Source organism: Sminthopsis crassicaudata, chromosome 5 (assembly GCF_048593235.1).
Source record: "Sminthopsis crassicaudata isolate SCR6 chromosome 5, ASM4859323v1, whole genome shotgun sequence".
In the NCBI taxonomy this organism is placed as follows: Eukaryota; Metazoa; Chordata; class Mammalia; order Dasyuromorphia; family Dasyuridae; genus Sminthopsis; species Sminthopsis crassicaudata.
In genome coordinates, this window is record NC_133621.1 from 81,219,411 (window position 1) to 81,246,733 (window position 27,323).

Sequence of the window (27,323 nt, forward strand, 5' to 3'; positions counted from 1 at the left end):
CCTAGCTGCCCCCACAAATTATGTTTTTTACAAAAAAATGTATGCCATATTATTAAGACTGACATCAGTAATTGGGTAGCTCAAAAGAAAAATTGGGGCAGAGCTCAGTATGGTCTTATTTTGAAAACAATACTTTCTAGGAAAAGGCAAAAGTAGTAATTATGTTATATAAATAAGGAGTAGAAGAAGAACTGATAGACATTTCAGGGTGGAGGAGAGCTTGTAGGCCTGAAAATCTACTTATATTGGGAATGGGTTAAATATACATACATACATACATACATACATACATACATATACATACATATGTACATACATATATATACATACATATACATATACATATATGTATATATATCATGAAGAATATAGCACCCTTCAAAATGTATAAAGAAATAAGAAAAAAAAAAAAAAGGTGGTACTGTGGATAGAGCACTAGCTCTGATTTCAGGAGGACGGGAATTCAAATCTGATCTCAGACACTTAACATGTACTAGCTATGTGACCCTGGACAAATCATTTAACTCCAGTTATCTCAGCAAAAAAAAAAAAGAAGAAGAAGAAAGTGTATATAGAATTATGGAAGTGGGGCAGGGTGTGTAGATTAATGGGAATGGGATAAAGATGGAAGGAAAGGGTCGAGGAAGAAGATAAGGAAGGGACCCATGGATGAGGTAGGTTTGCCTTTAGTAAGCTAAGAAGCAGAATTAAAGTAGAAGAATTAGCGGGGATAGGATATGAGAAACATTACACAAACACTATAACAAGGATCACAAGTAGAATTTATTAGGAAGAAAGAGAGGTAGTAATCATTGACCTTCAAGTCACATTTAAAAGAGTCAATTGTGAAATCTGCATTTTATATCAGCCATATTAATGTTGTTTGGATGAATGTTTATATATGGGTAAATGTATATATGTGTGTGGTGTGTATGTGTGTGTGTGTGTATATGTGAGTACATATGGATATGTAAGCATGTAGCTATATGTATGTGTGTATATAAATATATGTATATGTGTGGGTGAGTGGATATTTATATGTGTGTGTATGTATGTGTTTGTTTGTGTATATAATATATATGTCTATGTTTAATTGTAGTCTGCTTGGGGGAGGTAGTGGGGATGAAAGGAGAAAAAAGAATAAAGTAAAAAGTACACAGCAGGGAACAAAAGAATAATCTATAAGGAAGCAAAGAAAAGATGGACAGTCATGAATATAATTTCTCCTATTATTACATATACTTTCTTGAAATGGAAATTTATCGTTATATATTTTGAATACTCCTTGATATTCTGCTGGGCACATAACTGTTAGGATTACTAAATGCTAACTCACTTATCTAATTTAGCCTGGTACTTAACAATTCTCTAGCTCAGAGTTCACACCTTTAGTTCAAACCTTTAAAGGAGTTTACACCTTTAAAAGGAGCTTGCTCTTTGGTCTGTAAGAAGTTCCCACAAGCCCATTCTCTGGGAGGATAAAAAGAAGCAACATTGAGTCTGGATTGGGTCAAGGAGAAGACACCCGTGGATTCTCAAGTCCAGCAATCCCACACTTTTGGAGGGGAAGAAGAGCTAAGAGAAAAGGATTTACAGAAAAGAAACCTCCTCCCAGAGAAGGATTATAATTGAGAGACAACAAAACATTATTATATTTTGGCACCCCAACAGGGACAGACAAGATCCTGATTTCAATGGAAAAGCCTCCACATAACAATGTTTTATTTTGTTTTGATTATTTTTAACTTCTGTCTTTTTCTATTTTTTTAATTTTATATTTAGTTCAATTTAAAAAATAAGAAAAAATTTTTTAAAAAAGACCAGTTTTTATTCTCATAGCATTATTTTCATTGTCCTGCAAAAGTAGGGTAAAGAAATTATTCAAATTCAGCTTTTGGTGGTTTTTTGTTTTTGTTTTTATTTTTTTAGCTCTACTAAATGATAGTATGATTTTTAAAAATCTTATACTCAATATTGGGAGTCCTGAAAACAGAATAATTTCTTGTGCTTTTGAGATAACATCTTTCTAGAGATATACAGATGTAGACTACTTAACTTCTTAAGTAATCTGCTCTATGTTTCCAAAATTTTGTTTTTTAAGGTGTTTGTATCATTTTGATTTTACTTTTCCCTAACAAAATTATTTTATCTTTAGGTGATGGAGAATACATTGTCGATAAATGATATACCTTCTATGGCAGGTTTATTGGAAGTCATTGTAATTTTATGGCAAAGCATTTGTAAAACTTTGGAACATAATGAAGAAGCAAAAACTTACACCATCACCAAATTTGCTTCTGTCCTTCCAGAGTACCTTAAGCACTTTACAGTGAGTATCAAATTGAGTATCAAATTAAATATCAACTGTTGCCTCTGTTATAAAGGGGATTCTTGTTTAAGTGAGGTCCTTTTCAATGAATGACATCTATCAATTTTAGAATTGCTTTTCAGAAACAGCATTCAAAAAAAGTATTTTTATGTGTTAAATAGTACCTATAATACTATTTTTTACTTCATATTATACCATATTTATTCTTTGCAAAAATTAAAGAGTAGCTTGATCTTTAAAAAGGAGGCATCCAGCATTTTACATTATTCTTTAATACATTTTTTTCCTCTTATTTCTAGGATGATCGTTGCAAGATTCCATTATTTATGTTACTGTCTTTTATGCCAGCATCAGCCGTACCCCCATTCAGGTACTATATTAATTATTTAAATGGGGGGGACCCTTAGGTAACTTGTTCCTGTTTTTATTTATTTTTGATTGATTAGAAGTCTAAACTTAATAAAATAGCTTAGTAAATATTAAAGGACAAAAGAAGACCTTGATCATTTAGCTATTATCTACATTATTCCCCATGGAAGGAGGTAGGGAGAATGCACCTTGATTTATAATATTTTATTTTTCCAACCACATGTGAAGGTATTTTTCAGCATTCATCTTTGTAAAACCTTGTGTCCCAAATTTTTCTCCCTCCTTCTTTCCCTTCCCCATCCTTAAGACAGCAAATACTCCGATATAGGTTAAACATGTGCAATTCTTCTAAATTTATTTCTATGTACATCATGCTGCATAAGAAAAATCAGATTAAAAGGGGAAAAAAACACAAAGAAAAAACAAAACAAGCAAACAAGGTGAAAATACTGTGCTTTGATTCACATTTAATCTCCATAGTTCTCTTTCTATATGTCTATGATACTTTCCATCCCAAATCTGTTGGAATTTCCTGCATTGTTAAAAGAGTCAAGTCCATCACAGTTGATCATCACACAATCTAACCCTTGATTTTTACAGAAAAGAAAGGAAATATATAGAGCCAAAATTCATAATTTTCAGACCTGTTTTTTTAAGTTTATTTCAAGTGGTGGTGACAAATTCTCAGCATAATTAGTTAATTTTATTCAACCTGTAAGGTTACTTATGTTCTAAACTCTGCGATATCTTTACGTATATGTATATCTATCTTAGTGTTAAAGTTCTAAGACCTAACAATAGTGTGTAGATGAACTTGGGATCTTGAAAGCTGGGCCAGTGAAATGGAAGTTCTATTAGTGATACCAGACTAAAAGATTTATGTATCTCAGTGATAGGACTACTGTATGTCAAACATGGAATAACAAGTTTAGATAGCTTAATTACTAGAAAATTGTTTAACAGCTGATTAATTTTTTTCAGCTCTAGTCATAAAAAATTAAAATATGTAACATGCATATATGTATGTGTGTAAAAATGCATTCAGATATTTATGAGAATGTATGTACATATACCTATATAAAAATGGATATAATTTTGTGTGTGTGTATGTGTAAACATTTTTTAAGTTGAGGTGAAAGGCAAAAAGAATGAATTTCTAGGGAATCTTTGCTTGAGATAATCATGATAAAACCAGATAAATGGACCACCATGAAGATAATTGCAAATTATTTGTAAACATCTATGTAGATCTACGATGCATTAATTGAAACATTTATGACAAACGTAACAAACCTTGAAACAAAGTCAAGATATATTTCAATACTTGGCATAATTGGGAAAGTAGGCAGAGGGAAGGAGGTGGAAAATGTTTACAAAAAATATAACATTAGTAAGAATATAAACAAGATAAACAATTCTTAAAGAGAATTGAAGGAAGATATAAGTGGTGAGTGTACAGCATAAAAATTAAGATGGTTATGTCATTTTCTTAAATTTTATTTTTTAATTTAAGCATGTGCTTTTTTTTTTTTTTTCTTTTAAACATTCCCCCATTCCTGCTCCCTGCCCCCTCCCCCCCGGGGGAAAAAAGAACAAAAGAAAACACTTCTAAATAAAAACAAAATTCCACTTTATCTCTAAAAAATCTCATGCCTATTGAACCCATCACTTCTCATGAGGTGGGTAGCAAGTATATTTATTTGTCCTCTAAAATTATGATTGGACACAGCCAGAATCCTTAAGTTCTTCCAAGTGGTTCATTTGAAAAATTTTATTATTGTTGTATAAATTGTTTTGCTAGTTCTGCTCACCTTGCTTTATACTAGTTTATTCAGTCTTTCCAGTTTTTCTGAAATCATCCCAGTTCTTCTGGGATGATAATATTCTACTATGTTCCTTTACTATATTTTGTAAAACTATTTCATAATTATGGTCAGCCCATTAGTTTATCGTTCATTCGACATTATATATTTATAGACTGATTACAGTGTATATTTAAAATGTTTCATAAATACACACAAAGGTCTCAGAGAACACAATCATTTCTTTTAAGTTGTTATGTTAGTGAAAGTCAACATATTTATGTTTTTAACTTGATTCTCAAAAACTTTAAAATGAAAATTAGAAAATAGGGTTCTGTAAAAGAAAGAGAAACACAAATAGTTTCTCTACCTCTTGATGTTGTTCAGTCATTTCCGTTATGTCCAACTCTTTGTGAATCCATTTGGGGTTTTCTTGGCAAAGGTAATGGAGTGGTTTGTCATTTCTTTCTCTAGCTCATTTTGTGCTTTCCAGATGAGGAACTGAAGCAAACAGGGTTTAAGTGACTTATCCAGAGTTACAAAGCTAGAAAGTGTCTGAGGTTCATTTTGAACCCACAAAAATGAATCTTCTGATTCCAAATCCAATGTTCTATCTACTGTGCCATCTTTTAATTGCATGAAAATCAATTAGTATAAATTCTTGTGAGGATAGGGTTTTGAGGATCATTCCTTGAAAATGTTAAAAATTTTGCTAAAATATGTCTATGATAGTGTCTTATTTGTAATTTATTCAAGCACTTAATCTTGCACTGAAAAAATAATTGCAAGTAAGTACTATAATATGAACTCATGTATCAAGAATTGATAGATTTGGGCATTTTCCATCTTTCAGAAACAGTAAATATCTGTTACCATTGTAAATAAATATGTTTTTGGAATTTTCAGCTGTGGTGTAATCTCTGTATTGAGGAATCAAGAAGAGGGATCTACAGAAAACAAGTGTCATACCCTAATAGATTGTCTTTGTTCTTGGGGACAAGTAGGACATATCTTTGAACTTATTTGTGATTGGTTGCCAGATGGAGAGGCCAAAAAGAAAGTATGTAAATTTTCGAATTCTAAACTTTTAATTAATAGTATATTTATGTAACAGTTTGTTGCATGAAAATTCTTTAATCACAAATTATTTGTCTTGTTTTCACTATTAATTGTAAAATTTAGTGTGTACTTTCATTTCATTCAGAATAAGTCAACTTCTAAACGCCAAGTACGAATTCAAGATACACGTCAGGCAAAACCTGAATTGGCATTGGATTATCTGGAGTACTTATTGCTTCATGATAAGAATAGAGATTTTCTGTTGTCTCTCCCGGAAAAGAGACTAAACAGTCTTTTGAAAGCACTTGAAACTTCAAAGGTAATTTTTTTATAATGAAAATACCAAATGCTGATTAGGATTAGCTACTGTTAGAATATTCAAATTTCTCATACTTGCTTTATCAATAGAATATTAGAGCTTAAAATATCCACAGAGGTGTCTTGTTCAGCTGCCTCATTTTACAGGTCCAGAAAGTTGCTAAGGTCCTTTGGTCACATGTTAGTGTATGGCAAAACCTTTATAAAAACCTTGGTCTTCTGAGCATCTTGGTTAAAAGATTGAGAAGACAAGTTTAAAATGTGAAAAAATTAGTGACCAATACAAGGAAGCCAGCAATTTATTAGTTACCTTATATAATAAAATTCATATGTATATTATGAATTTCAAGACAGACCAAATCAGGATTAGGCTAGACTACCTGTGGAACAATTCATGAGGCAGCTAAACCTTGAATTACACATTAGATGATGGGGAGCATATAGAGAAGCAGGTGAAAGTAGGGTGAATAGCATCAACACTGGTAGAAACTGAGATGACATGAATTTGAGTATTATATATTAAGGAGTTAAGAAGTTTTTTTAGTTCCCACTCTTGCTTATTTCATCTTGACTCTACTGCTGAAATTTGGAACCAAGATTAGTAATGGAAATGTATTAAACACAAACATAATTAGTTTTTCTTTTTCATAAGGGAGAATGATGAAAAGGAGGGGCTGAAAGCAAACAGCATATGCCAGAAAAGTACCTCTTATTCTGTGGCACAGGTTTTAAAGAATAAAAAAAAATTAGTAGCCAACATCAAAAAAAAAAAGCTATTATATTATTCTTCAGGCTGATGGAAACTTTTTTTTTTTAAACCTCAAGTAACTTTTTTTTAAATTTTTTTTAATGTCTAATAACTAACTTTAGTACATACTACTGGACATAGAGCTATGTTTACCTTGTTCAATGGACAATTAATTAGTTAAATAAAAGAGTCAAGAAATATATATGAGTTTTGTATACTTAGGATGTAGAAAGTTTAACTATTTTTGCTATTTTCATGGAACTTATTATGAGAGAAGTTAGCCATTTACCAGGAGTAGGGGAAGTCATGATATTTATATATATATATAAAAAATAAACATGTGTAATATAGAGTGAACAAAGAACTTCATGAGATCTAGCTAGGGAAGAGAATTTTTCCTGAATGGCTAGAGGAATACTTCATGAAGAAGTTGATCCCTGAGTAAACAAAGTTTGAAAGGATGAAAAAGAGATGAAAAGGAAGAAAAAGGTCTTTCTATAAAAAAGGGAACATTGTGAACAGAGATACAGAAGGCAGGAAGATCCTGAATTATTCTAGAGACAGATGTATTCATATTAGTCAGTGTGGAATATGTGTAGGAAGAGTTGTAAATGAGATTAGTCTGAAGAAGTAGAGTGTTACTGTGCTGTAAAGGGTCTTAAATGCCTGGCAAAGGAGTTGAAATAGACTGGAGATGATAGGGATATACCACGGGATTAAAAAAACATCTTTTTCCCATCATTGTTTAATTCTAAACTTCAACATCAAAAGGGTACTCCCACATATACAAAGTAGAACAGAAAAATAGAAATATATATGAAACACATTTTCTGTTTTATACAATTTTTTTTAAAAATATACAATCAATCTATAGTTTGTTTTTGTTCTTATTTCCCCAGTCTAGCATATCAAGCATATTGAAGGCACTTAATAAATTCTTACTGATTGATAAGTGCTTTTTAATCATCACCTGTTTTTATGCTTTTTACTTAGCAAGACTTGTTCATATCTGTTATTTAATTATACTTAGTATTTATTTATTGATTTCTATTCATCATGTAAGTTTCTATTTCTTACCTAGTTTCTTTTAGATATTTCTATAAGTACTTGCCCATTTTATGTCCTTGTCAGCTGTTCTAGTAACCATTTAAAATTTTTTTTCTTTTGATTACTTTTTTATTGTAGCCTTTTTAAATTTTTCTTTTTACATAATTGTAATACCTTATTTTAAAAGCTGTTATCTTATATGATTACTGTAATTAAGTAATTAGTATGTCAAGACTTTTGAACTCTAAGAGTGTACCTTCATCCCTCTGTTTTAGTAATTAAATCCATATTTAGTTATTTTGTTCTAGTTTAAATTTACAAAGAACTTTGTTGGACTTAAAATTCACAAGCCTAAATATAACTAAATCCAAAGTGCCTTTTTGATTGCAGCACTGGAACTGCATTATCTGATATAATTTTCTAAGATGAGTGTGGTTGCATGAGACTTAAATTCCTTGTCACTTAACCATTTGCTATTGTATTACAGAAAGATATTGTATCAGTTATACAGTCATCTGATATAAAGTCTCCTAACTTCAATCAAGCAACTGCTGTACGAGCCTTTACTATCTATTGTCGATTATGTATTCATCTACATGACAAGGTATATAGTTTTACAATGGCATAAAAATCATGTTAACAAGTAAGATTTGTTATTAATTTGTTTTGGTTTTTTTTTTGATTGTTGAATAGTTTTGCTCAGAAGAAAAGATTTATCTATCTCTTTTGGAACAAACTGGATTTTGGATAGAAAACCAAGTAATACCTATTATTCATCAACAAGAAGAACATTTGAAGTCTTGTAGAGAGATTTGTCAGAAAACTATTCAGGTTAGGATTTTGTCTTGTCTTTCTTTATATCTTCAGTGCTTAGCATAGTGCTTGGAGCAGGTGGCACTTAATAAATGCTTATTGTTTGAAATATAACACTTTTTTTCTCAGTGTGAATTGGCTTAGTTTTGGATATTGTTATTGATGCACTTTAAAATTATATATTTAGGATTTACATTTCATTAAGGAGAATTATAAACCATAGAGCAATATAAATAACCAGAATTTATTTTGTTAATCCACATACTTTTTTCTTGTATTTTTTTTGTTTGTTTGTTTGTTTTTTAACAAAAGATTAAAAGTAAAAGTATCGTATTTGTGAATTGGGAAAACAGTATCTAAAGCTGTATTCTTACAGCAGTATTTCAAGTATGTTTATATAAATCAGAAAGAATTTAGTCTATTAAATGTTAGAAAAATTCTGAATCTTATTAAACTTTTTATAAATTTTTATTTTAATGGTGATTTTTATCATCACACCTTGTCAATCCATCTTTTTCTTTTGTAGGCCTATGTCACAGTGTGTAAGGATGCTGTAATAATTGGCTTTGGAGATTCTAAGTTTTACGTGCAGTTTTTAAAAATAACTCTTGGAATTTTGCAAACAGGTACTTCATTTTTTAAAATAGAGTACAAGTATGATTTATTTTGTGATAAAGCTTTCCTACAAGTACATATCCAGTGTTTTATTAAATAGTAATGGCATGCATTATCTATTTTAGCAAATCTTTTGGAAACAAAATTGCTTTTAAAAAACTTTTTTGGTTGCAAAAAAATGGAAAAATACTTTTGGGTATTTTTGAAGGTAAAAACCTTTAAAAAAGTTTCCCAAAAGCTGATATTGGGAGTAGTTCTGTGATCTGAGAGATTTTAGTAATAGCTTTAACTAAGCACACATTCCTTAAAGTTTGGCTTTATTTGTGACTCATTGTGATTGGACATGGAAAATGTGTCTAAAAACCGGAGATATTTAATATCCATTGATGAAGAGGGTTGTGGAACCTAAGAGAGCCCAAAAAGGCAGTATTCCACTGAGGTATAACCAAGAAGGAAATCCACTTCTTGGGATCTATTGCTGTGTTCCGGAAATTGTGTCTATTTTTTATAATGACATTCACACAACAAACATTCACATAAAAGATTTTAGAAATAAGTATGTTTTGATCTCCATCTTTCTCTGGAGTGGATAGCATTTTTTATCCTAAGACCTTTGGAATTGTTTTAGATCATTATTTTGCTTAAGATAAATAAGTCATTCACAATTTTTCTCCGTACAACATTATTGTTACTGTGCACAATGTTTTCCTGGTTCTGTTCACTTCACTTTGCATTAATTAACATAAGTTTTGCCAGATTTTTCTTACTCTTCATTTCTTCTAGTACAATAATAGTATTCCATTACAGTCATACCACAGTTCAGCCATTCTTCAGTTGATGGTCATCCCTTTAGTTTATTTGCCACTCCAAAAAGTGCTATTATAAATATTTTTGTGTATATAGTTGGGGGGGTGTCCTTTTATTATTAAATCTCTTTGTATAATAGACTTAGTATTACTGGATCAAAGAGTACACACAGTTTTATAGTCCTTTGGGCATAATTCCAGATTGCTCTCCAGAATGTTTGGATTAGTTCACAATTTCTTCAAGAGTACATTAGTGTCACAGCTTTTCCATATTTCTTCCAACATTTGTCATTTCCCTTTTCTTTTATATTAGCCAATCTGAGAGATGCAAAGTAGTATCTCAGGGTTAATCTACATTTTTCTAATCAGTAGTGAGGGCAGCTAGGTAGTCAGTGTATAGAATATCAGACCTAAAGTCAGGAAGACTCATTTTGTAGAATTCAAATCTAACTTCAGCTATTTACTAGCTATGTGACCTTGGTCAAATCATTTAATAACTGTGTTTATCTCAGTTTCCTCATCTGTAAAATGAATTGAAGAAGGAATCTCTACCAAGAAAACCTCAAATGTAGTCACCAAGATTTGGACACAATTGTAAAGTTACTGAACAAAAATAATCAATAGTCACTTAGAGCAGTTTTTTCCAACAAACTCTAGTTAATTTTAATTTCTTTTTCTTAAAACCTATTCATATCCTTTGACTATTTGTCACTTGAGATATGTCTAATATTTTTATAGATTTGACTCAATTTTCCATATAATTAAGAAATCAAGCCTTTATCAGACTGAGTTGCTATAAAATTTCCCCACAGCTTTCTGTTTTTCTTCTAATCTAGGATGTATTGGATTTATTTGTGCAAAAACTTTTTAATTTAATGTAGTCAAAATTGTCAATTTTGATTCTTTTTAATGTTCTCTATCTCTTTTTTTTGTCTTAAGCTCTTCATTTATTTGTGGATCTGACAGATATTTTCCCTTAATATATTTATGATATCTCCCTTTACATCTAAATCAAGTACCCATTTTGACCTTAACTAGTCTGAGATATTGGTCTTTATCTACTTTGTGCCAAACTACTTTCTACATTTCCTAGCAATTTTTGTCAGATAGTGAGTTCTTGTTCCAAATGCTTATATCTATGCATTTATCAAACACTAGATAGATAACTATGGTCATTTACTACCCTGTAATCTGTACCTCATCTATTTTGCTGGTCCATCACTTTATTTCTTAGCCAGTATTAGATTATTTTAATGAATATCACTTTGTAAAACAATTTGAGATTTTCTATGACTAGGCCACCTTACTTCACATTTTTTCCTTGTTTTGTTTAAGGCTCAACTAAGATCTCTTCTTCTACAGTGTCTCTTAAATTCTAGTGCCTTTCCTATGTTTATTATTTACTATTTATTTTGCATTTAGCTAATTTCATACATTTATTTTTTTGTCTGCTCATTAGAATACAAAGTCCTTAAAGGCAAGGATTTGTCTTTTGGTTCTTTTTGGGCTTTTTAGGGCTCTTTTTGTATCTTTAGAGCTTAGCATTCTGTCTGGAACATAGTAAGCACTTAATAAATATTTATGGATTTATTGGTGTGTTTTAAAAGCACTTATTTTCTCATTTTTCTTGGAACCTCTCTTATAAATTTAGTTGCTTTAACATTGAGTATACATTTAACTTCAATATTTTCTCATTGTCAGTGGTATCCTGTGTGTTACAATTAATTCTTTTGCTAATCATTGCCCATTTTTCTCATTTGAATTTAGTTTTTATATTATATTGCTATAATTCTAGATTTTCTTGAGTATAGTTAAATTTGCTTAAATCCTATGTCCTTGAATCAGTATTTTTCTGAATTATTTATATTTCTAGTAGGCAACATAACATTGTATCTTTGAATCTATTCAAATAAACCATTTCCTTTGCATCAGAAAAGGCAAATCAATTTCCATTTAGGGCTATAGTGGTTTTGGTTTTGGTTTTTTATTTTACTTTTTTTTCCATCATACTTTGCTTAGTAATTTTTTTTTCCACTATGAAATAATTATCTTATTATACTGGCATAACCCTAACTCAATCTTCCTACACTCATAACCACAAATAAACATGGTTTCTATGTTAATGTTAATTTGAAAAAACAAAAAGGAAACAAAAAGTCTCCCTCCTTTCTGCCACCTTCTTTGAAATGAAAATAATGCTCAGAATCTTTCTATCTAGTTAAAACCTGTACAAGCTTGCTTTCTTCTGACATATCTATTGAGAAGATAAGATAAAATATGTATTAGTTGATCAGGAAGCACTTAAAATTTTTTTTCAATAATATTTTATTTTCTAAATACATTAAGGATAATTTTCAACATTAGTTTTTGTAATACTTTTTATACCAAATTTTTCTCCCTCCTTCCCTTACCTTCTTTTTCCCCAAGACAGCAATTACTCTCATATAGATTAAATATGTTCAATTAGAAACATTGTGTTATTAGCCTTTGGGCCCTGTTTTATAATCTCAAGGAGATTATAATCTGTTTTAGAAAACAATATGCATACACATAATTACACACAAAATGCATAGAAAATGTACAAAATAATTTTGAGGAGGCAAACTACAGTTGAGGTCACAAAAGGTCTAATGTAAGCGATCACATGAGAATTCCATTTTATAGGAATTCTGTGAAGCAGAAGTAAAGAAGATATGCCTTTCAGCAATAGAAAAGATATTCTATGAAAAGGCATGTGGGATTGTGAGAAAAGTACTTGGGCTAAAATATGGGAAATGTGAAGACAATAATATGGAATAACCTTAGAAAAGTAGGTGCCATCCAGATCGTGAAGTCCTTTAAAATGCCAACAAGGCAATTTGTAATTTGTCATAAAAACAAAAGGGAGCCACTGATACATTATGAGCAGAGTTCTAATGGACAAAATTGTTTTAATTATATAACTTTGGAACGTATTTGCACCAAAGGATCAGAATAGAATTTTTATGTAATGCTATTCATATAATTGTATTAAGTGATCAAAAAACTAGTATTAATTCAATTAAAATATGCTAATGAAACTAATTTGTCATTTTTTTCTCTATTCCTCCCCTTGTTTTTTAGAAAAAGGATACTTTTGTATTCCATTACTCCTTGGTATTCTCAAAGAGATGACATCAAGTTCTTTAATTCAGATATATAATTCAAATGAAGAAGTTGAAACTTTTTTTGACTTGATTCAGAAAGTGTTCCAGAAAATGTTGGAATGTGTTGCATACAATTTCAAAAAGCAAGAAGAAGAAGGCCTAGAGGTATTTCTGTAGCTTTCTTTTATAATTTATTTTATGTTAAAATTTGAGATTAGGTGAACCACTGACCCATATGATCATGACTAGAAATGAGTTATGGTGTAACTTTACCTTGAAGAAGATTTCAATATGTAATAAAAATATTGTGTGAAATATACAAGTTTCTTATCAAACATTACAAAGAATACTTTTATTAATTTCAGAAATAGGCTAAAAATAGAGGTAATTTGTCATGTAGAAAAATGACTTGCACCATTTTAAGCCCTCAAACAAAATTCATTAAACTATGCATTTATATTTTGAATGATGCTGTTTTATTTATTTAAGTAATTATTGACTTGAGTTAGACTGTAGCTCTCCTTCCTACATATCCCGCCAACTCCTTTACCCTCTTCCATCACTTTGTTTTCTTAATTTTATACTTTAAACTTTTATTTTAACTTCAATTTAGAGGTTCTACACAGTATGTTGGAGTATTTACTCTTATATTTTTCCTTCGAGCATTATCAGTAAACAAACAGGTCCATTTATCCACCTGAAAAGTCAAGAATATATCTGGGGAAAAAAATTTTAAACAACCATAAAGGATGCACTGTATTTCTGCTATTTGTTCTTTGATTTATCCTTGGTTAAAAGACAATTGAATTTTCATTTGTGGTTTGTTAGCCTTCACTGGCTCTAAATGTTATAGCAAACCCAGATAATTAAAATTATGTATCCTAATTTTTATATAGTTTAATTTAAGATTATACATAGTGCTAGGAAAATAGCTTTCATTTTGTGTGGCTAACTATTTAAAAGAAATAAGTTGTTTGTTTTTTCAGTGTATGAATTTAGACTTGTAAGAGACCTTACAGTCCATGAATTTCCCAATTCCCTCCTTAAAGAAATGGTGAAACTGATCTAGATTGTGAAGGCCACAGTCACACAGCTAGAAGAAAATTTTGTTTTTTCCAAATTCATAAAAAATCAAGATGAACTTTGAAGATCTTATTGTCCTAACCTTATTTTACAAAGAAGAAATTTAGGAAGAGAATTGTTGCTAAAAGTTATAAAACATTGGAATGGCTTGTATTTCTATTATGTTAGCATTTTCCAATTCATATTATAGTGTAAACTACTCTAGGACAACTAGGTGCACAGTATAGAGTGCCAGAGCAGGAGTCAGGAAGACTCATCTTCATTAATTAAAATCTGGCCTCAGATACTAGCTTTGTGACCCTGGACAAGTCATTTTATCCTGTTTGGATCAGTTTCAAGGTGTGTAAAGCGAGCTAAGGAAATGGCAACCTGCTCCAGTGTTTTTGCTCAAATGAGGTCATGAAGAGTTGAACATAACTGAAAAACGACTCAATGCCATCCAGTGGCTGATGGATCACTCTTCCATGTCTTTCTGAGATGCTGGAGTTGGTGGGAGAAGAGAAGAGAGACTGAGAGCTAAGTTTAAAAGAAGCAAGGGATAGGAGAAACAATAGAAGAGGAGGAATATAATGCCAGTTCTTTTTTCAAACTTATGTTTAAAGAATTAATGACTTGTAGAAATTTTTTAAAAATTCAGATTGGTAGAAATTTTCTAAAGACTGATAGGAAAAAATTCTGCCATATCATAGATTTTGATGATCTAGCCAATGCACTGCATTAATAACATGAATTGATGTAATAAGATGATTTTAAAATTTTTCTATAAATCATTTTCCCTTTTTAAATGTTTCACCAGAGATATTAGCATTTACACACCTCTGTGCCTTTATTTCTGTAAACATCTTCTTCATAGGAATTAATTAATAAGCACTAAAATTGCTGAAGAGCTAAAACTAAAAGAGGAGAAATTCATGTATTTGTTAATCAGACTTTGGATTCTGAGAGCTATTTTTAATGTTTATCTGTTTTCAGAATTAGTACTAAATATGGTTTTAGCTCTATTAAAATAACTTGTTTTTTGTTTTTTTAATTAGTTACTCAATTCTATTCAAGTGCCTCTTGATGAATTTATAAGTTCTGTCCAGTCTTGGCATATGGATACATCAGTACATCAAGGAGTCCTTTCTACTCTCTTAGCTGCAATAGTAGTTGAAATAAGTCACAAATTACGAAAGGTAAAGTATGCTACTCCAGAAAATATAACAGATATTCTGATTTTCATATATGGTTCAATATTTCTCAGTAGTAATTTATTTGGAAGTCTTAAAGAAGAATGCTCACAAAATTTTAAGTATGCTGCTTTTAAGGAAAATTCTTGGTAAAGTTTTGGGTTACAGGATTTCCTACAACTACTAAGTAATGCTTTAATTTATATTCATTTAGGCATACAAAGAGAAGACATTATTTACAACTTCATTTAATCGATATTTTTTGAGTGGTAAACTTGTCTTCTGTTGTGAAAGATGCAGAAAATAATACATGGCCTGAAGCTAATTACTAGATTAGATATCTAGCTAGAAACATCCGTAAAATGAATCAAGATCCTTTGACTTAAAATCCATTGATTGAAATGCATAGAGTAATAAATATAGAAACTTGTTCACAAAGTAGGAGATTGTTAGAATTAAAAGTCATCTGTTTACAGTTTGGAAGAGATAGCTTTAGAACAAAGAAGAGAAAGTACTATTAAAATTTATAGAATGTATCTTTTAGAACTAAAATTAAAAACAGTAAGTTTAAAAAGAATTCATTTAAAGATTCATGACAAATTATTACAGAAGTGTTAGGTTTGAGCTTTTGAGAAAATTACCATTGGAGTCCAAACATCTCTTGTTGCCAGTTGAGCTACTCAATTTGAATTTTTTATAGATCAAGAAAAAATATAGAAGTAACATTGGAAAGATTAGGCAAGGTTCCTTGAGGAATATATTATTTTTATATTATTATATAATGATCATATTACATATTAACATTTATACTTAGTAATACCCTTTTATTTTAGCCTAGTTAAGATTTCATTAGCAAATGAATAACAAATTCCTGCTGCTGCCACAGAGATGTTTATGCACTTATTAAAATTATTTTCTTCACAACCTCATTTTGCACTATCATGTCTCTCATCCAATGAAGTACTCAGGAGAGAGAAAAACAGGGCAGCCAAAATAATGAAGTTTTAAGAGCGTTTATTACTGGCCAGGACTGATTCCCCAAGCCCAGGACTGGAGGAGTCAGTAATGAATGGCCTCAGGGCCATATATTTATAGAGAGAAGAGAGAGAGACACATCAAAATGTTTCTTGATACATTTGTCATAATAAAGGAATTTCTATTCTAAACAGGAGGCAAAATGTTTATCACTCTTAAGGGGGTTATCCCAGACAGCAGTAAGCAGTATTTCTTTAGCTTATCAGGTTGTCAAGGTCTCAAGTTTTTCAGGACAGCACATCTGGGGGTGTAAGATTACCATCTGCATTAGGGAGTGAAGAAGTAGTAATAAACTTCTAATTACAAAGATTCAAGATTATGTTTCTCACGGTCCCATTTGGGGTACTTTTCCATGTCACCATCTTAGCTAAAATAAGATTGAAAGTTCCCTGGTATTTGTTATGCTTTTAATCAAAAACCACATGATTAACTAGTTTAGAGACAGTATTCCCTTTAATCTCATAACTAGTAGTTTGGCCATTTTTTTTGCTAGATTCTTTTAGATGCAACAATTTAAAAAGATATAATGCAATATTATAGAACTTGTCCTAAACAAAGCAGCCGTATGTCTTGTCTCATACTTTCCTGAGCCAAGCGTAGATGACATCCAAGCCTGAAGAGAGAACTGATCAACTTGTGGAAATGCATAGAGGAAGGAGAAAATTTTTTGGTTGGATTGCAGAATTCTTGAAAGGGAGATATCTCCCTTATTCAGACTTTTTTCTTTCATTCAGCCTTTTGGGAATGTTATTTCTTCCACAGCTTCTATCAGACTATCTCTTGCATCTTTCAAAACAGAGACACAATCTAAACTTGCAAGTACCATAAAAGATCGGGTGATATTATTAAGTATAGTATAATATGTCACACAAATTTCTGCTATAACAAATATGATAAGATGTATTGATGGCAAAGCATTTCTCAACTCTTCTTTAGAGATGGAATTCTGGTTTCTAAAAAAAAAAAGTGAATTACTAATTGTTTGGTTCCTTGTTGACTAAGAAAAATAAGAGTTGATTTTTTTGTTTGCTTGTTTTACATAACTGTTAAATAATTGTTTAGGACCACCCCTTTTACCACAGTAAAAAAATCTGAGCTCATTATTTATTATTGTTACTGTTCCTTCAAAGAATGATTAGCAATCAGTTAAAAATTGTAGTCCATTTTAAATCAGCACTTAACTTCTCTTTGTTCCTATAATACAGTAGATAGAAATCTGGGCTTATAAGAACATTGATTTCTAGTGTTAACTGTCCTAGTAGTTTATTATTAAATTGGGCAAATCACTTTACCACTACAAGTCTCAATTTGCTGATTGGTAAAATGTGGAAGTTGGAATAGGTGATTTTTAAGGTCTCTCATAACATTCTGGTTCTGTTTCTGACCTTTTGATATAGTAGTATTTGATGCAGATTCTACTTGGCTTCTGTTTTATATAACCTAAGTGCCTGTACCTTTCTTCTACTGAATTATTTATACTTACCCTCTTTCTCACTTTGTCAGTTGTTAAATCTTCCTATCTGTTTGATATACTTCAGGGTTTGCCTAATTACCTGATTGATTCTTACTATCTTACTCTGATGTTGGTATCCCATTATTTTTGTCTGGTTATGTGGTTTCAGGCCACAAAGTAGGACAAACTTGAACTCAGTTTTTAGGTCTATTCCTTCCTCATTCTTGTGCTTATCCATCTCATAATTTGCATTCCCATGCAGACCTTGATTCCATTTCCTTGGCCTCTATCCACAAGTTAGGTGAGATGGATCCAAGCAAAGAAGATTTCTTTTTTCCTGTAGAGATAAAAAGAAAGTATTCTGGCCTTGAACTCAAAAAGTTTAGAATGTGGATAAGATTAGATATTGCATTTTAAAAAAATAAATAAAGAAGGAATAGTGAACATAGTTCCAAAGATTGAAGCTTGAGAGGTTTTTGAGGGTCCAGAAACAGAAAATGACCAGGAATAAACCAGGAAGGGGTTATTAAAAAAAATTAGTTTTATTTATATATATATATATATATATATATTTTAAAAAATAGTTATTATTAAATTCATCACTTATCTCAAGTTCTGTCAATAGAATATTAACTCAAGAATTACAAACAACATATCAAGGGAGCCTAATGAATTAAAACTTTGAGTTTTTTAGCTTAGAATAACTTTGAATCTTGGTGAGGCAACCCACTTTATAGCTATAAAATTAGAATTGTGGGGGTAAAGGTAATGAGGATTATGAGACATTTGTTTGTATAGGAATGAGCATTTCATATGCATAATTATCAATAAAATGATTGAGAATCGTAATGTATATTTTATGGTTCATTTGTTTTTAGTTGTATCTAACTTTTCATGACCCTTTTCAGGGTTTTCTTGACAAAGATACTGAAGTACTCTGCCATTTCCTTCTTTAACTCATTTTACAAATTGAAGAAATGAGGCAAACAGGTTTAAGTGATATGCCTAGAGTTACATAAGTATCTAAGGACAGATTTAAACTCCAGAAGATGTGTCTTCTGACTTCATGCCCAATAAACAGAATTTGAGAGTTGAATAAGCCCCCAGAGTCTATCTAATAAAACATACACCTGAAAGGAGCCAGGTAGGTATCCAGCATCAGCTTAAAGACTTCCTAAAAAGGAAAATTCATGGCTTTTCACAGTAGCAGCCTATTTACACTCTAAACAGCTATACTTTTAAGAAGTTTTTCTTGACATCTAGCCAAAATTTGTCTCTTTATAGCTTTTGCTCATTGCTCTTGGTTTTACTCTGAAGAAAAACAGAAATTGAATCTCTCTTCCATGTGACAGCTCTTAAACATTTGAAGGCAGCTATTATTCTTTTTTTCTTCCAATATCCAGCTTTTTCAGCCAAGCCTCATTACATGGCTTTGAGACCCTTTGCCATTCTGTTTATTGGCCTCTGTTTACTATTCTATTGTACTCTCCATATATTTTTCCATTCAAAATCTCCTTTTCCCCTTTTTTGCTAAACTATGTTTAATGTTATACTTAAAACAGTTCAGATATGTCTAAGAATGCACCAAATGTCTTCAGGAATGCCTTCAGGAGTATCCCACCTTTTACCCTTTTTGCAGTAATTACTCATTTACTTATTCAGCACATTTTAATTATGCTGTACTTAAATCATCCTATGTATATATATGCTATCAGTAACATCCTCCTAGACAATCAGTAGGCATTTACTGAGTGCCAGCTATGTGTTAAATACTGTACTAGGCTGTAGAAAAGTGGCTGGGTTCAAATACAAAGACTGAGACAGTCCCTACATTCCAGGAATTTAATTTGTCTAATTCCAATTAGGACATGGTAGAAACAGAATGTAGACAGTATTTAAGAACAAATTTATTTTCCCCACAGCTTAACTTTATAGACCATAGTACAGTTAAGAACCTTTAACTTTTAAAAACAAGATTTCAAGTAAATTTCAAATTAATTGAAAGGCTTTATGAAGAATATCTTTATATGTAATAACCAAAATGATCTTTCTATACATATATGTGCTTTGCAGTACTTTAAGCAGCTAGATATGAAGAACTGTACCAGAAATAGCATACAATTAAATTGGAAAATGCTTCTTGATCTCAAGATGTTACATTTTTTTTAAAACTATAATTTTTATTTCAGTTCTATTTTTCTTCTATCATCTCCTCCCTTACCTACTAAGAAAAATACATAAAACATGTTGTTACAAATATGTATAGTCAAAAGAAAACAAATTCCCACATTAGCCATGTCAGAAAAATATGCTTCAGTCTGAATTTGAGTTCATCACTTTTCTGCTTGGAAGGTTGTTTCTTCCTGGGTTGCATGTTTCATGTATAGTCTTATCTAAATGATTGGTTCTATTTTGTTGATCAGAATTCCTAGTTCTTTCAGAACTGTTTGTCTTTAAAGTTTATACTTTAACTGTTTCATATTGTAGTTCTATTCCCTTAACTTTGTTAGCAGTTTATATAAGGTTTTTCTATCTTTTTTGTAATTCTTTTTAGAGAAAATTCACAGAATACCTTTTCTTTGAATACTAGAAGAGAGGAAGAATAGGTTTACATGATTAAAAATAGGCATATATGTTTTACCACTTTTTTTCCCATCTGGAAAGTTGGAGAGCTGATAGTTTGGGGGAGGAATATATGAGGACAAAAATACAAAAGGGGCCAAGAAGGTTTAAGGGGCAACATAAAACAAGAAATTCAAATTTACAAAAAACAGTTGTTTTGTGTATTTCCATTTAGAGATGGGTTTGGAAATTTTCTTCTTTTTTTCCTCTTCTCCAATCATTCATCCTTTAGTCTAAAGTAATGCCAATTTGGAGAGTGACCTTAGATCTGAAATAGGTTCTGCTGCAGTTACTGAGTTTATATCAAAGACTTGCTTGACAAACTAAGATAGTGTTTGTTTTTTGGCAAAGACTTTTTCTTTAATTGCATTCTTACAGCTACCTGTTCTATATGCTATATAGTAGATGTTTTATATGTTATGCTGTCTTTATGTTCTTTGTGCTATATTACCTACTATAGCTATTTTACTTAATAAAAATTGAAAATTTATTTCAAATAGGGGATAGTTTTCAAAGTATGCTGAAAAGTAGCTAAGCAGTGGGCTCATTTTAGTTATAAATTGTTGCTTATGTATTAGTTCATATATTTAATTTAAAATTTTCCTACTAGATTTCAGATGCAGAAGAATTTATAATACCCAAATGTCTTTCTGATCTTCCACCATTCTCAAGATGTTTAATGGGAGTCATAATGAAGTCTTTAAATGTAATCAGGTAAAACATTTTTACTTTGTTTTGAAATTTTTATCACACCTTTCAGTGATCTTATTTCATTATTCTCATCTGAAAATTTCAGACTCATTTTTCTTTAAGAATAAAATCTTTAGCAGTTTTTGTTGCTGAATTTATGTTTTAATATGGGCCACTTTTCTTTCTTGCACATTTACGCCATAAATATGGTTTATAAAAAATCTTTAAGTCTGACCTATAATTGCTATTACATTTTAATATATAATGATTTTCTTTTAAATACTTCATTTTTGTTTATGAATAATTTTTATTTTTACAGTGAATTCACACAAATTATTTAACTGACCGTTCTTATAATTTCTGACCATTGTTAGAGTACATGTATGCACGCGCGTGTGCACGTGCGCATACACACACACACACACACAGGCCAGTTTAACTCATGTATTTCCATAGTGGGCATATTTATAAATACATTTTTTTTAAAAAAACAGATCATTCGTAGAAGAATTGACAATATGCATAGCTTCTGAAGAAATTGAAGGCATTGTTTGCCTCACAGCAGTTGTATCTATGATTGTGATTATTAGTAAAGGTAAGTCAAATACTTTTCCTTGATTTTTTGTGACTTCACATCATAACATGTAGGACTTTGAAATTCATTTGCAGCATGGTGTAGTAGATAGAGTGCCAGCCTCAAAGTTAGAAAGCCCTGAGTTCAAACCTAAACTTTGACATACATTGGATTTGTAACCCAGGACTAGCCATTTAACCTCTCAATCTTTTGGACAATTACCTAAGAGCTCAATGTGTTACTCTCTTGTTTCTTCAAACACAAGACACATGCACAACCCACACATACACAACCTATGCATACATACACAAATACACACAACATTTATAGATGAAAATATTATAGTAAGAAAAAAATCTAGATTCTTTTGATCTTTTAATGTTTTTCGTAAAATATGGTGCCCAGAAGGAGTACAGTTTACCTCTCTTGACCAAAACAGAGTATAGTGGTATTATTACTTCCCTCACATTAGTTTTTTTTTGTCTTTAATGTCATACTGTTAGCTCACTGACCTTACATTCCAGTGAAACCTATTTTTTTTCACAGTCTCTTCTTTAAGAGACTTCCCTTCCTTCAGTTCCTGTCTCCTTCTCTGCATCTTTCCCTCAATTTCCCCAGTCAAATTTTTCTATTTTTCAAATTTTCCTTTACTTTTCACATTTTCTTTGAATACTTTATATCTATCCTTTATTTTTATTTCAATTTTAATTATCTATGTTGGAGTAGATTCTTAAGTTTCTTAAGGACAGGGATTCTGTCTTTTTTCATCTTTGTATTTCTAAAATTGTGTGTGTATATGTACATATCTATATGTAAAAAATATATATATATATACATATAATGCATTTAGTAATCTTTAATTGGAAAAAGTGCAAGTGATCTGGAATTTACAATATTACTTTATAGAATGTACAAATGATAAGCATATAACTTTTTATCTGGAGTTGTAAAAGAATCAAATTTTTAAGAACATAAGGAATGCAATCCTTGAAATTTCATGTTTGTTTATGAGTCTTTACACATTAAAAAAATTAGATGGAACTACAGCTTTAGAGCTAGAAGAAACATTAGAAGTTGTCTAGTCCAGCCTCTATTTTACAAATGAAGAAATAGACTCAGAATTCAAATGACCTGCCCAAGGTCAAATAAAGAATAAGTAGTAGAGCTGGAATTTAAACCAGGTCCTTTGACTCCAAATCCAATGTCCTTTCCATGATGGCAGAGCACATACTCTGATGAGAAAAATCACAATCTTTCTGTCCTTGTAAATATATAGATGTTGAGATATATAATCTTATGATGTTTTGTGTCTCTTTTAATGCAACTTCTTTAAACAGGTAAACATAAAGATCTGAAGGTTAAGGATGCTGCTGCCACTATTCAAAGAATACTGAACAAATACATGGAAATTACCTTGGAAGAAGATAGCATTGAAAGGTAAAAAGCTAAATAAAACAATATTTATTGACAGAAACAATAATAGTCAAAATTTAGTTTATAATCTAAGTGTATTTAAATAAAAGTACCTTAGTTTATTGGTCCCTGCCGCTAAATATTAGAAAGCTTAAGTTTATATCTGTTTGAATCAATTTTATTATATACAGATTTAAATTGTTTTATTCTTCTTTAAAACAAGTACAATTATATATTTATTTATTTGTTCATTCATTCATCCATTCATTCATTCATTCATTCATTCATTCACTCACTACCAAAGGGCAGTCATAGTTAAGGACTAGATTTAATCCTAACACTTCTTCCAGATATGTGCATGGCTTGGCCTTGACTCGAATTCTAGTCAGGAAATAAAGCTGGAAGAATGATCAAACAAAAAGAGCTATTATAAGAACTATATAGGCTATTATAAGAACAAAGATATTGCTGACCCATACTGAGAAGAAAATTCCACCAAAACCTGTATAATCAAAGCTCAAAGAAAACCATACTTCAACTACAATTCTTAGAAGAAATGAAAGCAAGAGTTTATTTATTTATTTTTTAACTCTTTTTTTAAAAAAAATTTAATAATAGCTTTTTATTTTTCAAAATACATGCAAATTTTCAACATTTACCTTGCAAAACGTTGTGTTGCAAATTTTTCTGCCTCCTTTCCCCCCACACCTCCTCTACCAAACAGCAAGTAATTCAATATAGGTTAAATATGTTCAATTTTTCTAAACATTTTTCACAATTATCATGCTGCACAAGAAAAATCAGATCAAAAAGGAAAAAAAATTGAGAAAGAAAAAAAAAAAAAGCAAACAAACCACAACAGAAAAGGAAAATGTAATCCACATTCAATCCACATCGTCCTCTTTCTGGATGCAGATGACTTTCTCCATCACAAGTCTATTGGAATTGCCCTGTATTATCTCATTGTTGAAAAGAGCCAAGTCCTTCAGAATTCGTTATAACCTAATCTTGTTGTTGCTGTGTACAATGTTCTCCTGGTTCTACACACTTCATTTCGCATAAATTCTTATAAGTCTTTCCAGGCCTTTTTGAAATCTTCCTGCTGAAGAGTTTTTAATAGAACAGTAATATTTCATTACATTCATATACCATAACATATTCAGCCATTCCCTAACTGATGGGCTTTCACTTAGTGAAAGCAAGAGTTTAAAAGAAAGAGTTAAAATTATTTTATAAATAAAATTAGATCATTAGAGGAAAGATTTGGGGGGAAAAATGAGAGTAGTAGAGGAACCATTTAGAAAAGAAATGAGAAGTATGGAAGATAGAATTAGAGAATTAAAAGCTTGAAATGAGGTCTAAAAAATCTACCAAAGAACAGAATCTTTTAAATTATAATGATCAAAAAGTAGTTAATGACTCCATGAGACAACAGTAAATATTAAAATAAAATCACAATTATTAAAAATTTGAAGAAAGTCTAAATAACTCATATAAACAACAACTGATGTGGAAAACACATCAAAGGAAAGATAATTTAATATTCATTGGACTACTTTGAAAAGCATGACAAACAAAAAGGACCTAGAAAGTATTTCCCGAAATCGTAAAAGAAAATTATGTAGGTGCCTTAGAACTGAAAGGAAAAGTGAAAATAGAAAAAGAAATCCACAAGTCATCACTTCTTGAAAGAAATCCCAAAATGAACCTTATAATCAAAACATTATAACCAAAAACCTTGAACTTCCAGATTAATGGAAAATACTGTAAACAGCTAAAAATTAAGAATTCAAGTACCAAAGAGGCATAGTCAGGATGAGAAAAATTTTAGCAATCATTAATAAAAGAATGGAGAGTTTAGAATGTGATTTTTTCAGAAAGCAAAATATCTAGGCTTAAAATAAAAAAAGAACCTAGCAAAACTTATGTATAATCCTTAAGGGAGAGGAATTTATCTTTGATGAAATAGAGAACTTCCTGGTGAAAAGGCCAGTGTTGAGTAGAAACTTGGAAGTAAGAAACACAAGGGTTAATGTCACTGATAGAATAGAGGATGAAGAATTACTTATACCTAGAGATCTTGTGGAAAATCTGTTTTCAATTATCCCACCATCTGCAAGAAGCTTTTCTCTATCCCCTTAATGCTAATGCCTTCTCTCTGAGATTACTGTCAGTTTATCCTGTATATATTTCATATTACTTAGTTGTTTGCATGTTGTCAGCCCATTAGAATCTGAGCAATTTGGAGACAGGAACAAAAAGAAAAGTCTTTTTATCTCCAGTGCTTAGCATAGGACCTAACATATAGTAATTGTTTAATAAATGCTTGTTGACTTGTACTATATGAACTCTCAGTTGTCTTTTATCTCTCGGATTCTGTGGTTCTTTGAGAGGAAACATAACAAAGCAGGGCAGTAGCAAGGAAATAATATTTTGTAATTTTACCATGATTAAGTTGGTTTTCTTAAAAGCATGCCATTTGGTCAAGGATTTATTTCAATTGGATCTCACAAAAAAGAATTCCAAAAAAATTTTAAGTAATACTGTTGTCATTGAAAAAATTATATTGTGTTATACTCATTATTCATATAAATATAAATATTTGATGGCTATGTTTGGGCTGATTGACTTTACTACTTAGTCACATGTTAGATTATATTCTATTTTTAAGTTTATCTGCAGAAAGATAGTGATAGTTTGTAGTGCCCTACTTCATGTGTATAATTTCTGGCTGAAATAAAAAGATTTAATTTTATGGAATCCAGATCTAACTAACTTAGTTCCATGTTGTATTTTCATTGATTGCTGTTCAAGTACAGGTTTGTTTGCATGACCATACTTCTCATTTCTGAAGGTTCACAAATTTGACATACTCCTTGACTTTTCACTCTCACTTCACATATTGCAATCATTTGATACAGCTTGCAATTCTACCTCTACAACTTTTCTCAAAACCAACCCCTTCTCTCTCTCTCTCTCTCTCTCTCTCTCTTTTTTTTTTTTTTTTTTTTAAACAACCACCACATTAAGACTTCTTTTACCCATATTATAATCTCTTTTCCTCAAGTCTCTCTGCATAGATTATCCTCCAAAGTGCTGCCAAGGTATTTTTCCTTAAGCATAGATCTGACCATGTGATTTTTCCATTAAATCAATTCCAAGTGGTTCTTATCTATAGGGGAAAAAAATGTAAACTCCTTTGTGTAGCTTTTGAAGCCTTAAGCAACCTGGCTCTATCCTATCTTTCTAGTCTCATTCTATATTATTTTCCTTCCTGTACTTTTTGATCTAGTCAAATTTGCCTTCTCTTGGTTTTCTACAAAACATTCCATTTCCCTTCTCTGTGCCTCTGCCATGGAACCCTCACAGATAGAATATGCGAGTCCTCTTTATTTCCACCTCATAGAATTATCTTTCTTACCTTAAGATGTAGCTTAAGAAACATATGCTTGAAACCTTTTGCTCAAATCTTTTCTAGCTATTTCCCCAGTACCTATTACCCTAAGTCTTTTGTATTTAGTTTGAAGATTAACTATATTTGTATTTATTAATGTTATATTCGTACTGTATACACACACGTATATATACACACATACATACACATATATAGACGTCCTCCCAATCACAATGTAAATTCCTTTTAAGTAAGGATTATTTGTTTCATTTTTTTATACCTGTGTTCCTGGTGCCTAGCATAGTCCTGGTATATATAAGGTGTATGTTAATTAATGAATGCTTGTTGATTGATCAATTTCGGATTTTTAAAAACTGAATGGTTTTAAAATAAGTTAAATTCTCATCCATGTCTTTCCATAGATTTTTTTTTTCATGAAGGATTTTTTTCTTGGGGGTACCAGTAGAACACATTGTCCATTTGTTCTTTCTTTCACACTTCTCCAATCTTATAAGTCTTGAATACTTTTAGTGGTATTTTACATGAATATATCTTAATGGCAGTGTTCTCCTGACAGGCAAAATTTACCAAGCATCTTACTGTTAAATTTTTAGTCACTCATAATTGACTCAAGCTTTTGGTGTTCTAGGATACTAAATGATGATCTCCTGTGTTTTTAAATAATTGTAAATAGTTATTGTGTTGTCTTAATGATGCTTTATGTGTTCTTTAGAATATTTTACGCCATGTAGCTATATAAAATTTAATATTTATTAAATATTATTTTGTTTAGGCAAGTTGGACATCAGATCAAGACTATGATCTCATTAGTCTATGGAAAAGTAATCTTAAACTTAAA

General features: G+C 30.8%; 1 protein-coding gene across 1 annotated transcript in view; it reads left to right on the plus strand.

The window, feature by feature from the left end:
- NCAPG2 (non-SMC condensin II complex subunit G2) overlaps positions 1-27,323 on the plus strand; it is a 78,239-nt gene that overhangs the window by 43,287 nt on the left and 7,629 nt on the right. The window contains exons 16-27 of the mRNA XM_074267301.1: positions 2,156-2,329; positions 2,629-2,699; positions 5,407-5,560; positions 5,705-5,878; positions 8,160-8,276; positions 8,366-8,503; positions 9,012-9,111; positions 13,009-13,196; positions 15,149-15,289; positions 21,004-21,107; positions 21,578-21,678; positions 22,995-23,094. Coding sequence (XP_074123402.1) covers positions 2,156-2,329; positions 2,629-2,699; positions 5,407-5,560; positions 5,705-5,878; positions 8,160-8,276; positions 8,366-8,503; positions 9,012-9,111; positions 13,009-13,196; positions 15,149-15,289; positions 21,004-21,107; positions 21,578-21,678; positions 22,995-23,094 — 1,562 coding nt within the window. The remainder of the gene's footprint in view (positions 1-2,155; positions 2,330-2,628; positions 2,700-5,406; positions 5,561-5,704; positions 5,879-8,159; positions 8,277-8,365; positions 8,504-9,011; positions 9,112-13,008; positions 13,197-15,148; positions 15,290-21,003; positions 21,108-21,577; positions 21,679-22,994; positions 23,095-27,323) is intronic.